The 20,313-nt window shown below is 37.1% G+C and overlaps 1 protein-coding gene across 1 annotated transcript; it reads left to right on the plus strand.

Annotated features, from left to right (window-relative positions):
* Positions 1 to 482: 482 nt before the first annotated feature.
* LOC141679596 (uncharacterized) lies at positions 483 to 1,403 on the plus strand. The gene has a single exon (XM_074486058.1). It carries the CDS (start codon positions 483 to 485, stop codon positions 1,401 to 1,403), a length of 921 nt encoding a protein of 306 aa, XP_074342159.1.
* The last annotated feature ends 18,910 nt before the right edge of the window (positions 1,404 to 20,313 follow it).

Consider the following 20,313-nt stretch of genomic DNA (forward strand, 5'->3'; position numbering starts at 1 on the left):
TATAATTCCTTCTATCCTGCAATGTCACGATTAAATACAAGGCATGGAACTTGTGCCAAGCCTATCTTATTTAATCACTTGCTTTCCCATTCACTATGCTTAGTTCTATTTAATGTAAATTAGAAACTCCTTTCTAATTTCATTCACTCTGGCCAGAGATTCCTGAACTAATATAAGTGGATCAGCATTGAACATTCTCTTCCTATACTGGAAGGGGTAGATCATTTATTGATCATACACTATCTTCGTGTAAAAATTCTTATACCCAGTAGAGCCCTTATAATTGTCCCTTAAGACTAAGAACTAAACCAAAGCATAGTTCAGTGTACACAAGATGACTATGATGATCTCAAGTCTAAGGATACTTGTACAACTATCACTATGTGAACAACTGCTGACACGTGAGTGCACTCCATCAGTTGTTCAGCTGTGTGAGTCATGTTCATTGAACTTATTCTATAATAAGCACCTACATACTAGCTATGAGGGTCCTAGTGGACAATGAAGCTTCCGTGGATATTCTTTTCCATGACACTTTCATAAGAATGGGCTATAATGATTTTAAACTAACTCCATCTATTGCACCTATCTACGGGTTTAACCATGTGGAATGCAAAGTCGAAGGAGAAATACAACTTCTCGTAACTATCGAGGAAGAACCCAGGGAGGCCACGCAGATGTTGAACTTTCAGGTTGTTAAGTCCGCCTCAACTTACAATACTATCATGGGTAGAAAAGGGATCCAAGCATTTAAGTTTGTGCCCTCAACCTACCACATGGTACTGAAGTTCCTAACTAGAAATGGTGTTGGAGAAGCGAAAAGAGATCAGAAAATGGCCCGCAGTTGCTCTGTTGTAGCACTTAGGCCCGATGGAACCGGGGGGCAGGTCCTCCCCATAAAAGACATGCATGTCCGTAAGAAAGATGAACTGCGAGGGAAGCCAACAGAGGACTTGGTCCCAATTCCCCTGGACAAGCCCTTGAAAGGACAATTGATAACTTTTCTACAAAAGAACAGTGATGTGTTTTCTTGGACAACAACTGATATGCCTTGGATTGAACCGGACCTTATAACTCATAGATTAAATATCGATACGACTCGGAAAGATGTAAAGAAGAAGAAGAGAACTTATGCCCTTGATAGGGTGGAAGCCATTAAACAGGAGGCCGAGAAGCTTCTAGAAGCTGGATTCATTGAGGAAGTGCAATTCCCTGAATGGTTGGCCAACCCCGTAATTGTTAAGAAGGCCAATAGAAAGTGGAGGATGTGCATTGACTTCACTGACTTGAATGATACTTGTCCCAAGGACTGCTACCCCCTGCCAAGGCTTGATACCCTGATCGACGCCACTACTGGACACAAGATTCTAAGCTTTATGGATGGCTTCAGTGGTTACAATTAGATTAAAATGCATAAGGATGACACCCCCAAGGTATCTTTCATAACTAACTTTGGTGTCTTTTGTTACCTTATTATGGCTTTTGGACTTAAGAATGTAGGAGCTACTTACCAAATGTTGGTAAATAAGTTATTTAACCATCTAATATGGAAGACCATGGAGGTCTATGTTGATGACATGTTAGTTAAAATTCTAAGCAAGGCCGATCATATTAGCCACCTCAAAGAGGCATTTGAAGTGCTGAGGCACCACAAAATTATGTTGAACCCCATCAAGTGTGCTTTTGGTGTTGGGTCTGGAAATATTTTGGGTTACATGGTCTCTAAGAGTGGAATAGAGGCCAACCCTGACAAGATTAAAGCAATCATGAACATGGAGCCACAACACTCATTAAGGACGTTCAGAAGCTGACAGGGAGAATTACAGCTCTAGGGATGTTCATCTCCAAGTCTGGAGATAAATGCCTGCCCTTTTTCAAAATCCTTAAGAAGGTGAAGAATTTTGAATGGAAGACTGAGAGCCAAGAGGCCTTTGAACAGCTAAAGAAGTACATGACTGAAGCCTATTGCTGGCCAAACCAAGTCCTGAAGACACCCTTTATCTGTACCTGGCGGTATCTGAACAAGCTCTGAGTGCAGTCCTCGTGAAGGAAGAACATACACTCCAGAAGCATGTATGCTATGTAAGAAAGGTGCTCCATGGAGCAGAGTTGAATTACTCCACCACAGAGAAGTTCGCGCTTGCTCCCATTACAGCTTCGAGGAAGCTAAGACCATAGTTCTAGGCTCACAAGATTGAAGTCATGACGGACCAACCCTTGAGAAACATTCTTCATAGCCCGAAGGCCATTGGAAGGCTCATTAAGTGGGCAATTAAGTTAGGAGAATTTAACATCAAGTATAAGCCTCGAACGACCATCAAAGCTCAGGCCTTAGCAGTCTTTGTGGTCGAATGCACCATTAACGACCAGGAAGTCGGGGGGAAGAGATAGTAACCCCATAAGGAGGAGAGAAGGAGAAAGATAAAGAGGTGACTCTGAAAGAGTATTGGATTCTCCATTTTGACGGAGCGTCAAAAATAAAATTTAGTGGTGCAGGCCTAGTCTTGCAAAGCCCTGATGGGTTTATGATTGAGTATGCTTTGAAGTTGGACTTCCCAACTATGAACAACAAAGCAGAATATGAAGCATCGATAGCCGGCTTAGGCTTGGCTAGATCCGTGAGGGCCAAAAACCTGAAGGTCTGTGGAGACTCAAGACTTGTAGTTGCTCAAGTTAATGGAGAGTTTGAGGCAAAAGATGATACTATGGCCAAGTACTTGAGAGTCGTTAAGGGAATAATAACTCAATTTGATGAATGGTATGCAAAATATGTTTTGAGAGACGAGAACACTACGACGGATGCCTTGTCCCAGTCTGCCTTGTTTAAAATAAAGAATTATCCGAGAAGTATCTACTTCCAGGTCCTGAAGACCCCTACTATTCATGTCATAAATCTGATAGCACCGATTGGTGTGAGAAGTTGTTGGATAGACCCGATCAAGACCCACTTAGAGATTGGGTGGCTCCCCGATAATACCCAGGAGGCACGCGAGCTGTCGGTCAGAGCATTAAGATATTCACTGATTGAAGTCCTTCTCTATAAAAGGTCATTTGCTATTCCATACCTGAAGTGCTTGAGACCTCTCAAAGTAGAGGAGGCACTTAAAGAAGTCTTTGAAGGGATTTATAGACAACACTTGGGGGGCAGGGCCCTCGCTCACAAGATAACTCGGTTGGGATTCTACTGGCCAACTATGCTAGCCGATGCAAAGGCTTATGTGAAGAAATGTGATAGGTGCCAGAGGCACTCTTCAATAGTATGATAACCCCCAGAGAGGCTTACATCTATCAGCACATCCATCCCTTTTGCAATGTGGGGAATGGATATACTTGGAACATTTCATGTAGAATCGGGACAGAGGAAGTTCAGTATTGTAGCCATAGACTACTTCAACAAGTGGATTGAGGCTAAGGCGCTAGCCAAGATGACCACCAAGAAAATTGTCAATTTCTTCTAGGAGAACATGATATGCCGATTTGGCATCCCACACATCCTTGTCACGGATAATGTGAGACAATTTGATAATACAGAATGTAGAGAGTAATGTGATGATAACAGCATAAAGCTTTGCTTCACCTCAGTTGTTCACCCACAAGCAAACGGTATTACGCCATAGATGGCTTTAACCAACACCAAAAATGTGTTGCTATAGACCCCTAAAAATGTTGCTATAGGCAAAAACAGGTCTATTGCAACACTTTTTCGGTGTTGGGTCTAAGGTCGTCACTATAGGTATCTAACCTTACATTAGTGTCAATCTATAGCAACACAGTAAAATATGTTGCTATACATATCAATTACAACATGATTTTCAGAGTATAGCATCACAAATTTGGTGTTACAACAGAGGTACTAAATGTTAGGAATATGTTGTGAACTTGATGATACATCATACAAAACACCTTAGTACATTTTACTTAGTGAATTTTGTAGTACTCGACGGATGATCAAATATAGTCTCGACGGATGATTCAATATAGTCCCGACGGATGATGATTTGATATCCATCGAGTGAGTAGCTTATGTAACAATAAGTATTGTAGCACATTTCTGTAAACATCTTTGTGTAGATTCTGTAGTAGCATATGAGTCATGTTGACTACTAGTAGATATGCAGAATAGGTTGATTAATTATAAATATGAGATGTCTTGTAATTCTGCATAAATGAAATGGAGTCAAGTGTTAAATAGCTACCCGACGGATGATCAACAAAGCTACCTGACGGATGATCAACAAAGCCACCTGACGGATAACAAGCATGTACCCGACGGATGATCAATTCAAATATCTGTTGACAGTGACAACACAGTCACATGCGTTGGATGTTTGTAAAAGGAATGTGGCAACCTGTTTAGCAGGAAATTGAGAACAAAGAAGCATTAACATTTCTATGCAAGTTATGAAGATTTTCAAATATGCTGGAATAGTGTAATGAAGCAGCATGGAGTTAGACTTGATATGTTTTATTTTATTACCCTGTCTTATTACCATGTAAACTTGGTGATATATAAACCAAGTGTAGCTAGTAGAACAAATAACTAATCAAACACATTTAGAAGAGAAATAGAAAAAGCTGTAACTGTTAAGAATTTCTCTATAGTTTGTTTGTTTACTTGTAAAGCAGCTGTGAGCCAATTTGAGTTTCACAGAGTTCTCAAATCGATATATATATATATATATATATATATATATATATATATATATATATATATATATATATATATATATATATATCTAGCGGATACATTCAAATCCATCAGAAAGTTTTAAAGACCTGAGTTTTTATTACTTTGTGTTTGATTTACTTAATTCTTTCACTCCGCAATTTGCAAATCAAAACACTTATATATATTGAGGTAGAACATTTTTATAAATCTCAAAAAGAAGCCAGAATTACATTCAACCCCCCCTTCTGTAATTCTTGTTGTATTGTTAGGGAATAACAATTGGTATCAGAGCAAGCTCTTGAAGTACAAAGAGTGTAAAGATCACAACAAACAGCATAATGAACAAGAAGGATGTTGGAGTTAAAATTCCTTTTCTGGATAAATACAATTATCACCACTGAGCAAGTAAGGAAGAATAAGATGCAGCTGCTAATTCAGCAATATGAGCACTTCCATTGTCAAGATAGTGAGTCTCTCACTGATATATTTAGTAGGTTTCAAAAACTAAAAAATTCTCTAAAGTTGCATGGAAGAGTCTATCACACAAAAGACTCTAACATAAAGTTCCTTAGATCTCTTCCAAAGGAGTAGAAACCAATGACAGTCTCATTGAGAAATTCTCAGGATTACAAGGAGTTTACCTTGGAGAGACTGTATGGCATCCTGAAAACTTATGAGCTTGAAATAGAGCAAGATGAGAGGATGGAGAAAGGAAGGAAGAAAGGAGGGTCCATAACACTAGTTGCTGAGTTAGAGAAAGAGAAAGAGATGAAGGTAGAAGCTGTTGAGTCTACTTCAAAGGTTTGTGAGAACAAGGGCAAAGGGCTTGTAGCTGAAAATGAAGGTCATTTGAGCCAAGATGACATGGATGATTGTTATTCCCTAATAATACAACAAGAATTACATAAGGGGGGGTGAATGTAATTCTGGCTTCTTTTTAAGATTTATGAAAAATGGTTCTAACTCAATTTATATCTAACTGTTTGATTTGCAAAGTGCGGAATAAAGACTTAAGTAAATCAAACACAAAGTAATAAAAACTCAGGTCTTTAAAACTTTCGGGTGGATTTGAATGTATCCACCAGATATATATATATATATATATAGAGTGAGAACCCTGTGAAGCTTGAGTAGCTCACAACTGCTTACAAATATAAACAACTAAACTTACAGAAAAATGTTACAGGATTCAGCTTACAAATATTTCTCTGAGAATGTATTTACTTAGTCTTGTTGGTTGTTCTACTTCCTACACTTGGTTTATATATCACCAAGTTTACATAGTAATAAGACAAGATAATAAAATAAAATCTATCAAGTCTAACTTCTTGCTGCTTCACTAGTCTATTCCAGCATCTTTGAATATCTTCATAATAGCATGGAAATGGTAATGCTTCTTTGTTCTCAAAACCCTGCTAAACAGGCTGACACATTCCTTTTACAAACACTCGACGTATGTGACTGTGTTGTCACTATCAACAGATATTTGAATTGATCATCCGTCGGGTACATGCTTGTTATCCGTCGGGTAGCCTTGTTAATCATCCTTCGGGTATCTTTGTTGATCATCCTTCGGGTAGCCATTTATCACTTGACTCCATTTTATTTGTGCAGAATTATAAGACATCATATATTTACATTTAATCAACCTATTCTGTACATCTACTAGCAGTCGACATGATTCATAGGCTATTACATAATCTACACAAAGTTGTTTGTAGAAATGTGCTACAATACTTATTTTTACATAAGCTACTCACTTGGTGGAAATCAATTAGTCATCCGTCGGGACTATATTGAATCATCCGTCGGGACTATGATTGATCATCCGTCGGGTGCTATAAAATTCACTAAGTTAAATCTACTAAGGTGTTTTGTTTAGCTTATCATCAAGTACACAACATATTCCTAACAATCTCCCTCAATTTATGTCTACTGGAATTGTAGCCATAAACTAAGAGAAACTTGATGATAACAAAACATCCTAAATATACAGATTAAAAAATAGTAGATAAAACTGATAAGTGCTACAAATTGCTGAAAATTGAACAATGTAGAGTACACAAAAAATTGCTCACAATTGTTATCAAGGTGCTCCTCTAGTCTGAGCAGATAAATTTATTTTCTTGATTTTATGGAATTCTTCCCAAGCCTTCTGTTGTTTTCTTCAATTTGATTCTGGAGCTATCTGTGGAATTCAAGTTCATCAGCTTCTGAGAGATCTAGCATTTCCTGTATTTCCAAAAGAGTCTCATTGCTAAAGATACTCAATTGGTCATCCAATCTGAAGAATCTTTTAACTCCTTTTTCATCCCTGAATTCCATCATCCAATAGGGCCTTAGATGCACTCTCTTTTCTGTGAAGGGAATTGACAAAGTCTTTGGTAGTGCATCTTAGGATCTATTACTCCTCATCTCCTCAATCTTCTTTAGAACTAATCTTCTTGTTGTCATATTATATCCAAACTTTTTGAATAAAGAGTACACTTTTATTAGCACAGATTTGCTTTCTAGAAGAATCCTGTGAAGTGGCCATATGATCTCTCTTCCTCCCTTGTATTTGAATACCAGCCTTTCAGGGAGATGTCTGTGAGCATCAATTCCTCTAACTTCTTCCAATTCATCCAAGTAAAGTTTTATGTCAGAAAACTCCTTGATGTCATAGATGTATAACATGTCTCCCTTGTTGACCGTAGATTTAGTTTTGATTGGTGTCTTAAATTTGAGAATCACTAGATTCACTTTCTTGCTAGCTCTTGTATTTGTCTTCTTTTTCTTGAAGATGGGAAAGTTCAGCTCAAGAATTGGTAGACTATCCCAGTCCACTGGTTAATCCTTTGAAATTATGGGCTCACCATGTATATTCCTTGTTGGATCTACCACCTTGAATTCTTCAAATACCACTAAGGGTTTTGATGTCTGAGTTGTAGTTGTAGACTTTTTGAGAACTTGGTCTTCCTTTTCCTCATCAGTAAAGTTCAATTTCCTTTTGGCCCGTTTGGCCCTTTCCTTGTATATGAAAGTTCTTTTCTGTTGTGGTTCAACTTGCACCTTTAGATCTTGAGATTCAGCAATTATAGATGGTTGTGTAGAAGTTTCTGTTGTGGTTTCTACAGCTTGAAGCTTGGCTAAGATAGTAGCTTGCTCCTTCTTTTGTCTAGCTTCTTAGCATCCAAGGCAGCTTGCTTCTTTTCTAGCCTGATTATTTCTTTCTCTTCCTTCTTAGCTTCCACAAACAATGGGTGTCCAACCACCACACAAATCTCCTTACCATTTCTGTAAATTTTAGAAATTCTCCTTTTAAGTACTGAATCAGTTGGATCCTTGTAGAATACAATAGACCTAGCCAACAGCTTCTTCTCATCTGGCCTAGGGGTTTCAAACACTGTACCTATAGGATTCTTGTTTGAAAACTTAAATTAGTTCCTTTTGGCCTTCATAATGAGATCTTTATTTGGAGATTTGATGCAGGAAGTTTGACCCCTTTCCAGATAGTTCATACTTATGTCATTCACAGAGATTTTCATGACTTGAGAATGATGAATGAAGACTTTATCTGGTTTCTGAATTGGCCCAAACTTTTGTTGAATATCTGCATCTATCTTTCTCCATTTTTCTTTAATTTCCTTCTCTAAAGCTGTAAGATCAAGCATCTTAGAATTTAATTTTGACTCAAGCTTTTCAGCTGCTACTTGGATTAGATCAATGATATCCAACACTGGTGGCTTTGTGAAAGTAATTGTTGGCACAATTACTTTGTTGACTTGTATGTTTAGCTGAAGCTCCCCCTTACTTGAGCCTTTCTCCCCCTCACCCTTACTTGAGCTTTTCTCCCCCTTTTTGTTATCATCAAGTAGAGTGGAGGATGAAGATTGTGCAGCCACTAGTTGTTGTAGTAGTTGAGTTTGTGGCAAGATCATAATTCTTCCTGAGTTGTCTCTTAATATCAAGCATTGTAGCTTCTGGAAGTTTAGAATCCAACCTTTCAGAAATGTCCCTTTTCATTTGATCAATTTCACCTTTGATAGAAGTGACATCCTGAGTGTGTTGAAAACCTTGGATTTGTTGTAATTGAAGAGAAGCAAGGTGTGCTTGTAGGAGCTTCTTGGTGCTGGCATTTATTATGGATTGAAGAGCAGAGTGTGTATGACTTATAAGTTGAATGAGGGTGGTCTTGAAATAGTGCTCATCACATTGTTTTGAAGATGCCCAAGATGGCATACCAGATCTGGAACTAGGGCCTACTTTTCCCCTATGTCCAATGACCCCTCTTCGCTTGCATCACCAAAGAAATGAGAAGATTCCTCAGTCCCATAGTCAATATCATCATCAGCTCTAGGTGGCATAGCTGTGATGGCATCCTTAGCTCTTTGTATTGACTGGGTGGTGTGCACCAAGTTCAGCATCCTTTTTGCATCTTCATTGCCCTGTCCAGCCACAATTTGATATGCTAGAACAGGATGAGTAAATGACTCAGCATCCAAAGAGATGGAACCTATAACAGCTTGATTATGATGAGATAGTTTCTCAATGTCTGCATCATTGGCATTCATTGACTCACTAGCAATGATATCCATCCTTATTTCTCCTATACCTGCATTTCTCTTATTTTCTCTCTATTTTTGCATCAAGGGCTCCCCTTGGCTCCCCACCCTCACACCCTCACCTTCACCATCTAAGGTGGGACTCCTCTCACTCACTTTTTCCAGTCCTGAAGAAATGGACTGCAGTTGTTCACTCTTTTTCTCTCCTTTTTCCTGGGAGCAACCCAGACTCTCACTCAAATCACCCCCTTCCCTCAGTCCTAAGAGTGATTGCACTACTACTAAGTCTTCTGCACTTGTAAGAATTAAAGAAATTTGAAGTTGTGTAGGGACACCCGACGGATGAGGAATATCCATCGGGTTAGTAGTATGGCTATCCGACGGATGACTGCTGTGAGGCTTATCCGTCGAGATACAATCACTACTCGACGGATGATGAATATCCTACGGGATAGTAGAAATGAAAGAGTTTGGAGTGGAGACTATTGTAGACTCTATGCAGATTGATGAGAATTTTGGTACATATATCTCATCAGTCTCAGAAAAAAATGGTAAATGAGCCAACAAATCATCTAAAAGATGATATTCACTTACTTGGATTTTCGGCTTCTCCAAGAGAGTTAAAGATGGAGAATTTGGAAGTGATGTATTAATTATGTCAACATCCAGTGAGTGTGTGGGAGAATTTGGTGTATTAAGTGCTTCAACTATGATAGATTTTGGTTGTGACTCCACATTTACTAGAGCCACATCAACCTGACTTTGAGAAGGTGCAATGACTGTGTCTTTAGCACCAGTTTGCACAGTGTGTGAGCCCTGCGTATCCCCAAGGGTTTTTGATCTTTTCTTTCTAGCATAAGTTTATGGTGAGCTGGTGTCCCTACCCCTCTTAGCCTGTGCTCCTGGTTGGGAGCTTATTTTAACTGTAACATCCTTTTGGGAGGATGAAACCAGTAATGAGCTAATTTTCTTATTAACAATCATAATTTGTTGGGAAACTGTGGTGTGGCTAGGTTCGGGTACACTCTTGTCACCAGCCTTATCCATAGGGCTTCTTTAATTTTCACCCTGTCCCTCACCTTTCTTACCCTCCTTCACGATCCCCTCTTTAGGTTTAGTAGATTTTACAACTGATTTCTTTAAAAAGAAATCAGAGGGGGCTTTCTTAGCTTTGGATTTTGAAATTTTAGTTTTGGTAGCTTGGTTAGGCATCTGTTTGGTCATTGGCACAGTACCATAGCTACACTAGAAGGCAAAGAAATGTGTGAGGTTGGAAGAGTAGAAACAGTAGAATTTACCTGACTTACCTAAAGTGCCTCCATTACTGGAAAATAGTACAAGGACACCTCCTTGTGATGATTTGTTCTATTTAAATATGCAATAATCCTTCTTTCTTGAACCCAACAATTGAGCTTGTTGGTTGGTGTCTCAATCTCAATATTCTCAATAAGATGGTTAGCAAGCATCATAAAGAATCCAGCATAATAGACACTTTTACCCCTCTTATTAAGTTCTCCTAACTTAAAGCCTAACTCAAACAAGACCAATTCACTGAAATTGAAATACTCAGTAACTAGCATGTAAAGCATGTTGAGGATGGATATATTGATAGAATCAAAGTTTCTAATCTTACCATAAAACACTTTAGTTACCACATCACACAAATAACTCCATTCTTTCCTAAGACCCAACCTTCTAATTTCACTTAACTTAAAGGTATTGAGTGCATAGCCCATAGAATTAAGCATGTTAACAATATCAGTGTCTGTATGTGGAGCACTTACAGTATTATCAGGAATCCTAAAGCATATTTTGATAATATCACTGTTTATGCAAAACTGTTTACCATTTAGAGTGAAAGTGATGGTCTTGTATGTTGAGTTGTACACTGTAGTTGTCCACATCTCCTCTACAACCTCACGGTAAATGGTGGGTGATTCCAGAATGGCATAGTTGAGTTTGCAGTTGTTTACAAAATCCATCATTTTGTGATAGTCACCAGATTGTTGAATCTCCTTGTTTACAAAGGCTGAGAAGTTGTTTTTCTCATAGATGTAACTGGTTTGAGACATGATTTTCACTACAGGTGTCATTGTTAGAGATTTGGAATTTGCACAGAGAGAGTTTGCTTTTGAGAAGAAAGAAGTTTGAGCAATTGAATCTTTAGAATGACAAAAGAAAAGAATAAAAAATGAATTTGCTTTTCTACTATCTCAAAAATAAACTGACAAAATAATAAAGTAAAATAAAAGCCAATAAAAATTGCCCAAAATAGCCGTTTTATAAATAAATAAACTGTAAAAATTATGTCACTTATCCGTCGTGTCATGCTTACAAGCTGTCAGTATACTCGATGGATAATGTTCAGAGATTTAACGGCTAAGATTGAGACAATTCGACGGATGAGGATAAATCAGTTATCCGTCGAGTTATAAAATATTCCAGAAAAATAATTGATTTTTATGGACAAATTGTATTCCGACGGATGAGCAAACTCGATGGATAATGATCATCCATCGGGATGTAAATTTTGACTTAGCCAAAATTTCATCCAAAACAGAAAAATCAATTAAATTTCTGGCTGCATTAACAACTTGCAAAATATCTAAAATGATTCAAGAAAAATTGAGCATACCTAATTCACTTACCAACCTTGAAAAGGTGGATTCATCAAGTGGCTTGGTAAATATATCTACAAGCTGCTTTTCACTTGGAACAAAATGCAGTTCCACAGTACCATTCATCACATGTTCTCTTATGAAGTGGTACTTGATGTCTATGTACTTTGTTCTTGAATGCTGTACTGGATTGAAATTGTGTTATCACAGAAAAATAGGAATCCTATCAACTTGTAGACCATAGTCCAACAATTGGTTTTTTATCCACAAAATCTGTGCACAGCAACTACCAGCAGCAATATATTCACCTTCAGTTGTAGAAGTAGAAACTGAATTTTGCTTTTTACTGAACTAGGACACAAACTTGTTTCCTAGAAATTGACAGGTTCCTGTTATACTTTTTCTGCTATTTTACAACCTGCATAATCCACATCTGAATAACCAGTTAAATCAAAACCAGAATCTATAGGGTACTAAATGCCAAGTTTTGGTGTTCCCTTGAGATATCTGCAAATTCTCTTAATAGCTACTAAATGAGATTATCTAGGATCAGCCAGAAATCTAGCACAAAGACAAGTAGAAAACATTATATCTGGTCTACTAGTTGTTAAGTACAGAAGTGAGCCAATTCGACGGATGAGGACAAATCAGTTATCCGTCGAGTTATAAAATATTCCAGAAAAATAATTGATTGTTATTAACAATTAATATACCGACGAATGACCAAACTCGATGGATAATGAGCATCCGTCGGGATGTAAATTTTGACTTAGCCAAAATTTCATCCAAAGCTGAAAAATCAATTAAATATCTAGCCGCATTATAACTTGCAAAATATCTGAAGTAATTCAAGAATAATTAAGCATACCTAACTCACTTACCAACCTTGAAAAGGTGGATTCATCAAGTGGCTTGGTAAATAAGTCTGCAAGCTGCTTTTCACTTGGAACAAAATGCAGTTCCACAGTACCATTCATCAAATGTTCCCTTATGAAGTGGTACTTGATGTCTATGTGCTTTGTTCTTGAATGCTGCACTGGATTTTCAGTGATGGTAATTGCACTTGTGTTATCACATAAAATGAGAATTTTATCCACTTGTAGACCATAGTCCAACAATTGGTTTTTCATCCATAAAATCTGTGCACAGCAACTACCAACAGCAATATATTCAGCTTCAGCTGTAGAAGTAGAAACTGAATTTTACTTTTTACTGAACCAGGACACAAGCTTCTTCCCTAGAAATTGACAGGTTCCTATTGTACTTTTTCTGTCTATTCTGCAACTTACATAATCTGCATCTGAATAACCAGTTAGATCAAAACCAGAATCTCTAGGGTACCAAATGCCAAATTTTGGTGTTCCCTTGAGATATCTGAAAATTCTCTTAATAGCTACTAAGTGAGATTCTCTCGGATCAGCCTGAAATCTAGCACAAAGACAAGTAAAAAACATTATATTTGGTCTACTAGTTGTTAAGTATAGAAGTGAGCCAACCATGCCCCTATAGCTTGAAATATCCACAGACTTTTCAATAATATTTAGTTCAAGCTTAGTTGCAGTGGCCATGGAAGTTTTTGCAGATGTGCAATCCATTAAATCAAACTTCTTTAAAAGATCATGAATGTATTTAGTTTGACTAATGAATATTCCATCACTAACTTACTTCACTTGCAAACCAAGAAAGTAAGTTAGTTCTCCCATCATGCTCATTTCATACTTACTTTGCATCAATTTGACAAACTTTTTGCAAAGTTTTTCATCTGTAGAGCCAAATATAATATCATCTACATAAATTTGAACAAGTATACTAGAGCCATTATCATTTATAAAGAACAAGGTTTTATCAACAGTACCTCTTATGAAGTGATTTTCCAAAAGAAACTTTGATAAAGTGTCATACCAGGCTCTAGGTGCTTGCTTCAGTCCATAATATAACGACTCGTATATTTTTATTATTATTTAAATGTGTAATTATGGAATAAATAATTAAATAAATATTTGTGTGGGTTCCGTTAGCGGGTTATTACTCTGTCATTATATGTATGTGATTACTAGTGTATGGAATTAAATTGTGTGGTTAATTATTGAATTGTATGATTTTGTTTCGCTGTTAAATGTGGTATTATTGTAGTTTTATTTCCATAAATATTAGGATTGTCTCTAAAATTGTTTTTATGGTTTTATAATTATAATACTTATTTATGGGATTTTATAAAATTTATAAATCAATATTTCATCAATTATTTAGCATGTATGATTTTTTGATTGCGTTTATTTGTGAAATCCGTATTTAATTCCAGAATTTTCCAAAAAAAAATATTATGAAACTCATATTTATTGAAGTTTGGAATATTCCGAGAATTTAAAATTATTTTGGGAATTTTTGGGATTAATTTCACCCGTGCGTTGATTTGTTTAATTGTGAAACGCTGGTATCTTATGTGATCTAAAAATATTTTAAAAACTATGTAAAATTTATTTTCTATAACTTGGGATTATTTACGATATTTTAAAACCAAGTTGGTAATGTCCCGGATTAATTAATCCGCAGAATTCGATCGTTAAATTGTAAGTAGCGTATTATTTGCTGGGCTTTTCAGATAAGGTATTATCAATAAACAGGAAAACAGATAAATACGGTTAACCTTATCTCTGTTCTTGTTCTCTCGGAAATTCTCTCGAAACTCCCCTCTATCTTTTTCTCAGCTTCATTAGAAATCAGAAAAGGGGGGATTAATCTGTGTTCTCAATTCCATCTTTCCATTTATCTCTCTCCCAATGCTGTGATTGTCGTTTCCCTGTTATTCCGGCGAGTTGCCGCCAGTTTGGCTGGTGGCTGCCCTGATGGTTGCTGTGTATATATATACTTGTAAGTATATGTGTATGCGGTTGGTGAATGATGGTCTTTGTTGCTCTGTATTTCTCTGCTGTTTTCTCCCTTATTTTCGGCCGCCGCTGTGATCTTTTCGGTAAGGTGGCCGGCACGCACGTGCTGCCTGTGCGTGTTTCCAGTGCGTCCCTGTTATGTGTTCTGTGTTGTGCGAATTAATTTCATGATTATTGTTTCTATGATTATATGAATCGATAAATCTTGGGTTTTGTAAAATTATGGTAAATTCGATAGGAAGCCCGTAAGGGTACCGTCGAACTTATGCCGTCATCAGCGATGATCTCGTTGAGCTGACAAATTATCAGCGATGATGACTCTTGAGCCGAATAATAATTTATAAATTTATTTTATAGGTTCCAAAATAAAAGTAGTAGATAAAAAATGAGTATTGTTGGGTTAGTTAAATTGAACTGTGTGATTGGGTTATTGGAATTGTGTCGATATGATATCGACTGGAAGTCCAATAAATAGAGGAGGTGCTTTCCGGATTTTGAAAGATTACTATTTCGGAAATTCGGAAACATTTCCTATAATTATCGGACTTACCAATCGAGTCGTTTACTTATACTATTATTGATGGATCATTTCTCAAATTTAATTTTTGGTACGAGTACTAACTCAGATTAGTACGACCTTGAGTTTTATTTGATTAACCGTTACTCTGATAAACTAATAACCTATGTTGGTCGGTTTATCTTATTAACGATTAACTAAGTATAAATTCGGTTATGCTAATCTAAGTTAAAACTCGAAACGAGATTCCAAACAGTTAGTCATATGTAATATAGTTGGGTATATATATATTATAAAAAAGGAATTCCAAAACCCCATTCTCAGTATCAAAAGTATATGTATATTCCGAAAGTGATTATTGAACTAGGTTGTGAATGTATGAACCATAATTGTTATGTGAGTTATGATAATTCGAATATGTGCGAGTCGGGATTGTTATCGTTTGGGTAGGATTGTTCGAGAGGAGTTGTCAAGCATACCTAGACATCTAATATAGAGTATTTCGACCCTGTAGGTTATAGTCGGGGAACCAAAAGTGGACGTAGGACTAAGGATAACCTAGTGGGCAGTCGATGAGCTCAGTAGGGTGTCCATCGAAGAACTTGAGTGTGGAAGTTGAATCCAAGGTGATCTAGTGGTTATACGATAAAGCCTGAGCGTTCGAGATAGCTCAAAGTCGATCAGTAATAGTTGTAAAGCTCTACAAGGCAAGTACCCCTGACCATTCTTTTATGGTTCAGTACGTATGAATAGATAATGCTTTATTCTCATAATGGAACATAAACGATTTAAGATACATATCCCCGGTAGTTATAAATCACTGTTTTGTTTTGGGGAAAAGTAACTTCGAAAGGTACCTATCTCGAATGAAATGATTTGCGAACTGGATTTTATATATGTGTTGGTAAAATGAATGGTTTTGAAATGAGATAGGTACAAGTGTTTTAAAAACTGGATAAAATGATCAGATATGGGATACATAGGGGCCAGAGTAGGCCTATTGAGGTGGCATAAGAGGCTAATTCGGTTGCGCGCACTATATAACCGATTAGTCCAGCAGGTCAGAGACCTAGCTAGTCTCTAAGTTCCGGAACAGGTAAATGGGATGGCAGTTAGAGCCGTCAGGTGTTGATAGCCTGATCAGCTGTCTTCACATATCCGTACGTATCTGATTTGGCTTTGTGGTTCCCGTAACGGAACAAGTAGTTTATACAGTGGATTTGGAAATGAAACTGGCATGCTAGAATTATTCTTTGGTATTTATACACAGCACACTACTGATGTTATTATTTTACAGAGCATGCTATTTTTGATATCCAGTTTATACAATGTTTACTTATTTTCTAACAGTTATGAATTCTGTTACTATAACTGCTTTACTTTAAATCGTTTTTACTTGTTATTCATACAGTGGTACTGCTGAGTAATTGATTGATCACCCTTACAGAATGTTTCATATATGTATTGTAGATGCCTAGAGGATTCTTCCGTGATAGTCAGGGCAGAGTTCCAGTTTCTTTCGCGTCGGGCTCCTCTGAGGTAGTCGTGTTAGACCAAAGTTGGTCTGTTGAGTTGTTGTAATAAGATACTATTATCAGGGTTGTCTCTGGTAAGTTAGTTGTGTGATGAGTGTAACCTAAATAATACTTAAACCTGTAAAAGATCTTGGTAAAGGGGTCTTAGTTATATCTTATCATTGAATTATTTATCTTATGGTTGTTGTTGATGAAGTCAACTCCTAACCCCGGGGTTGAGCCCGTCACACATAAAGTGCTTTCAAAAGATAGTAGACATGATTTGGAAAATTTGGATCTTCAAAACCAGGAGGCTGACTAACATAGACTTCCTCCTCCAAATCTCCATTCAGAAATGCAGTTTTGACATCCATTTGATAGACTTTGAAATTGGCATGACCTGCATAGGCTAAGAAAATTCTGATGGCTTCAAGTCTTGCAACAGGAGCAAAAGTTTCATCAAAATCTATTCCTTCTTGTTGACAATAGCCCTTAGCAACCAATATAGCTTTGTTCCTGACCACTATGCCATTTTCATCCATCCTGTTTCTGAATACCCATTTGGTGTCAATTGGCTTCTTTCCTTTAGGCTTGGGTACCAGCTTCCATATTTTATTCCTTTCAAATTGGTTTAGCTCCTCCTGTATAGCTAAAATCCAATCAGGATCCAACAAAGCTTCTTCTACCTTCTTTGGTTCTTCCTTAGATAGGAAGTTGCTATATAGACATTCTTCTTGAGTTGCTCTCCTTGTTTGAACTCTAGAAGACATGTCACCAATGATGAGCTCAAAGGGGTAATCTTTTGTCCATTTCCTTTGTTGAGGCAGATCAGCTCTAGATGAAGAGGCCTCATTGTTGTCTTGATGTGTGACTGAGTTTTGATTATTAGAAACTCCCCCTAAGTTTGTGAATCTTTGATTTGAGAAAGGAGAATTTTCTGTAAGTGATCTATTCTGACTTTCAGCTTCTTTTGAAGACCCGACGGATGGTGCACTTTGTGTCCCACGGATGGGGCTGATTGTCTCCCGACGGATAAAGCAGATTATCTCCCGACGGATGAAGCATTTTGCAACTCGACAGATGTTGAATTTTGTACTTCATTAGTAATAGATTTTTCTACATTATCCTTTGCCATTGTTTCCTGATCACTTTCATCATCACTGTCATCGCTAAGCATCTCCACATTATCAAATTTGAGACTCTCATGAGAATCTTCATCTTGCAGTCTTTCAATCTTTTTATCATCAAACACAACATGTATTGATTCCATAACAATTTTGGTTCTTAGATTGTAGACTCTATATGCTTTTCCCACAGCATATCCAACAAAAGTTCCTTCATCTGCTTTAACATCAAACTTACCATTTTGATCAGTCTAATTTCTCAAGATATAACATTTGTAGCCAAAGACAAGAATAAAATTTAGAGTTGGTTTCTTGTTCTTGAATAATTGATATGGTGTCATGCACTTTGCTTGATTCACCAAAGAAATATTCTGAGTGTAGCAGGTAGTATTCACAGCTTCAGCCCAGAAATATCTTGGTAACTTTGATTCTTCAAGCATTGTCCTTGCAGCTTCAATAAGAGATCTATTTTTTCTTTCTACCACTCCATTTTGTTGTGGAGTTATTGCTGCAGAAAACTCATGTATTATCCCATTTTCTTCACAAAATGATCTTATCATAAAATTCTTGAACTCAGTTCCATTGTCACTCATGATTCTTCTTACTTTGAAATCAGGATGATTGTTGACTTGCCTTATGTGATTGATGATGATTTCACTAGCCTCATCTTTAGACTTTAGAAAATATGTCCAATAGAACTTTGAGAAATCATCTACAATTACTAGGCAAAATGTTTTCCTAGAGATGGACAACACATTGACTGGTCCAAACAAATCCATGTGTAGCAATTGCAAAGGTTCGTCAATTGTTGATTCAAGCTTCTTTTTGAATGATGCTTTAATCTGCTTTCCCTTTTGGCAGGCATCACACAGTCCATCCTTAGAAAACTCCACTTGAGGAATGCCTCTAACCAGTTCTTTCTCGACAACCTCATTCATGGTCTTGAAGTTTAGATGGGATACCTTCTTGTGCCACAACCAACTTTCGTCTTGACTTGCTTTACTGAGAAGGCAAGTAACATATTCTGTATTTGATGAGTTGAAGTCAGCTAGATACATATTTCCTCTTCGCACACCAGTGAGAACCACTTTGTTGCTTCTTTTTTTAGTCACAACACAGGCTTCTGAGTTGAAGGTTACTGAATTGCCCTTATCACAAAGCTGGCTGATACTAAGCAAATTATGCTTGAGGCCATCCACTAGGGCAACCTCCTCAATGATGACATTGTCTTTTGAAATCAGGCCATATCCCACAGTATAACCCTTGTTGTCATCTCCAAAAGTAATACTTGGGCCAGCTCTCTCCTTGAACTCTATGAGCAGGGTAGAATCTCCAGTCATGTGCCTTGAACAACCACTTTCTAGGTACCAAAGATTCTTTCTATTTCTCTGCACACATCAAAACCAAATCAAGTTGATTTTGGTACCCAAGTTTCCTTGGGTCCTGCCTTGTTAGCTTTCTTATTTTGTTTCTTAGGTTTGATCTCATTTGACTTGGGGATATCTGATTCATCCTTAGTCATCTGAGTTGGACCTTTGAAACCAGTCATTAAAATATAATTATCGTGCACATTTTGATTAACAGGAAAAGGCATGCTATTTGCAAACATGTTATTCTAGTAAGGCATGCTAAATGTCATTTGAGGCATACTAAATGCAGCATAATAAGGATTAGGTGCAAATGGCATATTAGCAAATTATGCATTCATATTTTGAGCAGACATAGCATTCATAGGCATACAAGGCATGGCATTCATGTTGGGAAAAGAAGATGGTACAGATATAGGAGTAGGCTTGGCAAGTTTGCAATTAACAGATAAATGATTAATACTACCACACTTAACACAGATTTTTCTTGGAGCATACTTATCAGGTGTGTAGTTGTTATATTTGTTAATCCCTACTTTCCCATTTCTATTGTTTTTCTTTTTAGTTTTTATTTTAACCTCAATCTTTTCTAATCTGTCATTCAATTGCTTGATGGACAGATGACCAACATTCACTTTCTTCTCTCTCTTCACTTGACTTGATTCTCCTGGAATAAAGTTTTTGGAAACTGATCCATATTTTTCATTTAACTTGGCAAGTTTGGCTTTGCTCACAGGTTTGGTCACATCCGACGGATGAGAATTTATGTCACTCAATGGATAATCCTTTTGATTATCCGACGGATGACTCTTATCATCCGTCGAGTCTACATCTGTTAAAAATCCTTCAACCAAATTGGATTATAGGCTGCATCACAAAAGGACTCAATACCTAGAACTTTAGTGATTTGAGAATGGACATCTCTGGATGATTTCCATGCTTTAATCACTTCCTGTTCTCGTTCAAGTTGCTTCTTCAAAATCTCCTCTTTCTTCAAGGACTCAGTTAATTCATCCTTAGCAATCTTACATTCAATTCTCAATTTTTCAAATTCAATAAACTGAGACTCTAG

The sequence above is a fragment of the Apium graveolens genome, chromosome 8 (assembly GCF_009905375.1).
Source record: "Apium graveolens cultivar Ventura chromosome 8, ASM990537v1, whole genome shotgun sequence".
Classification (NCBI taxonomy): domain Eukaryota; kingdom Viridiplantae; phylum Streptophyta; class Magnoliopsida; order Apiales; family Apiaceae; genus Apium; species Apium graveolens.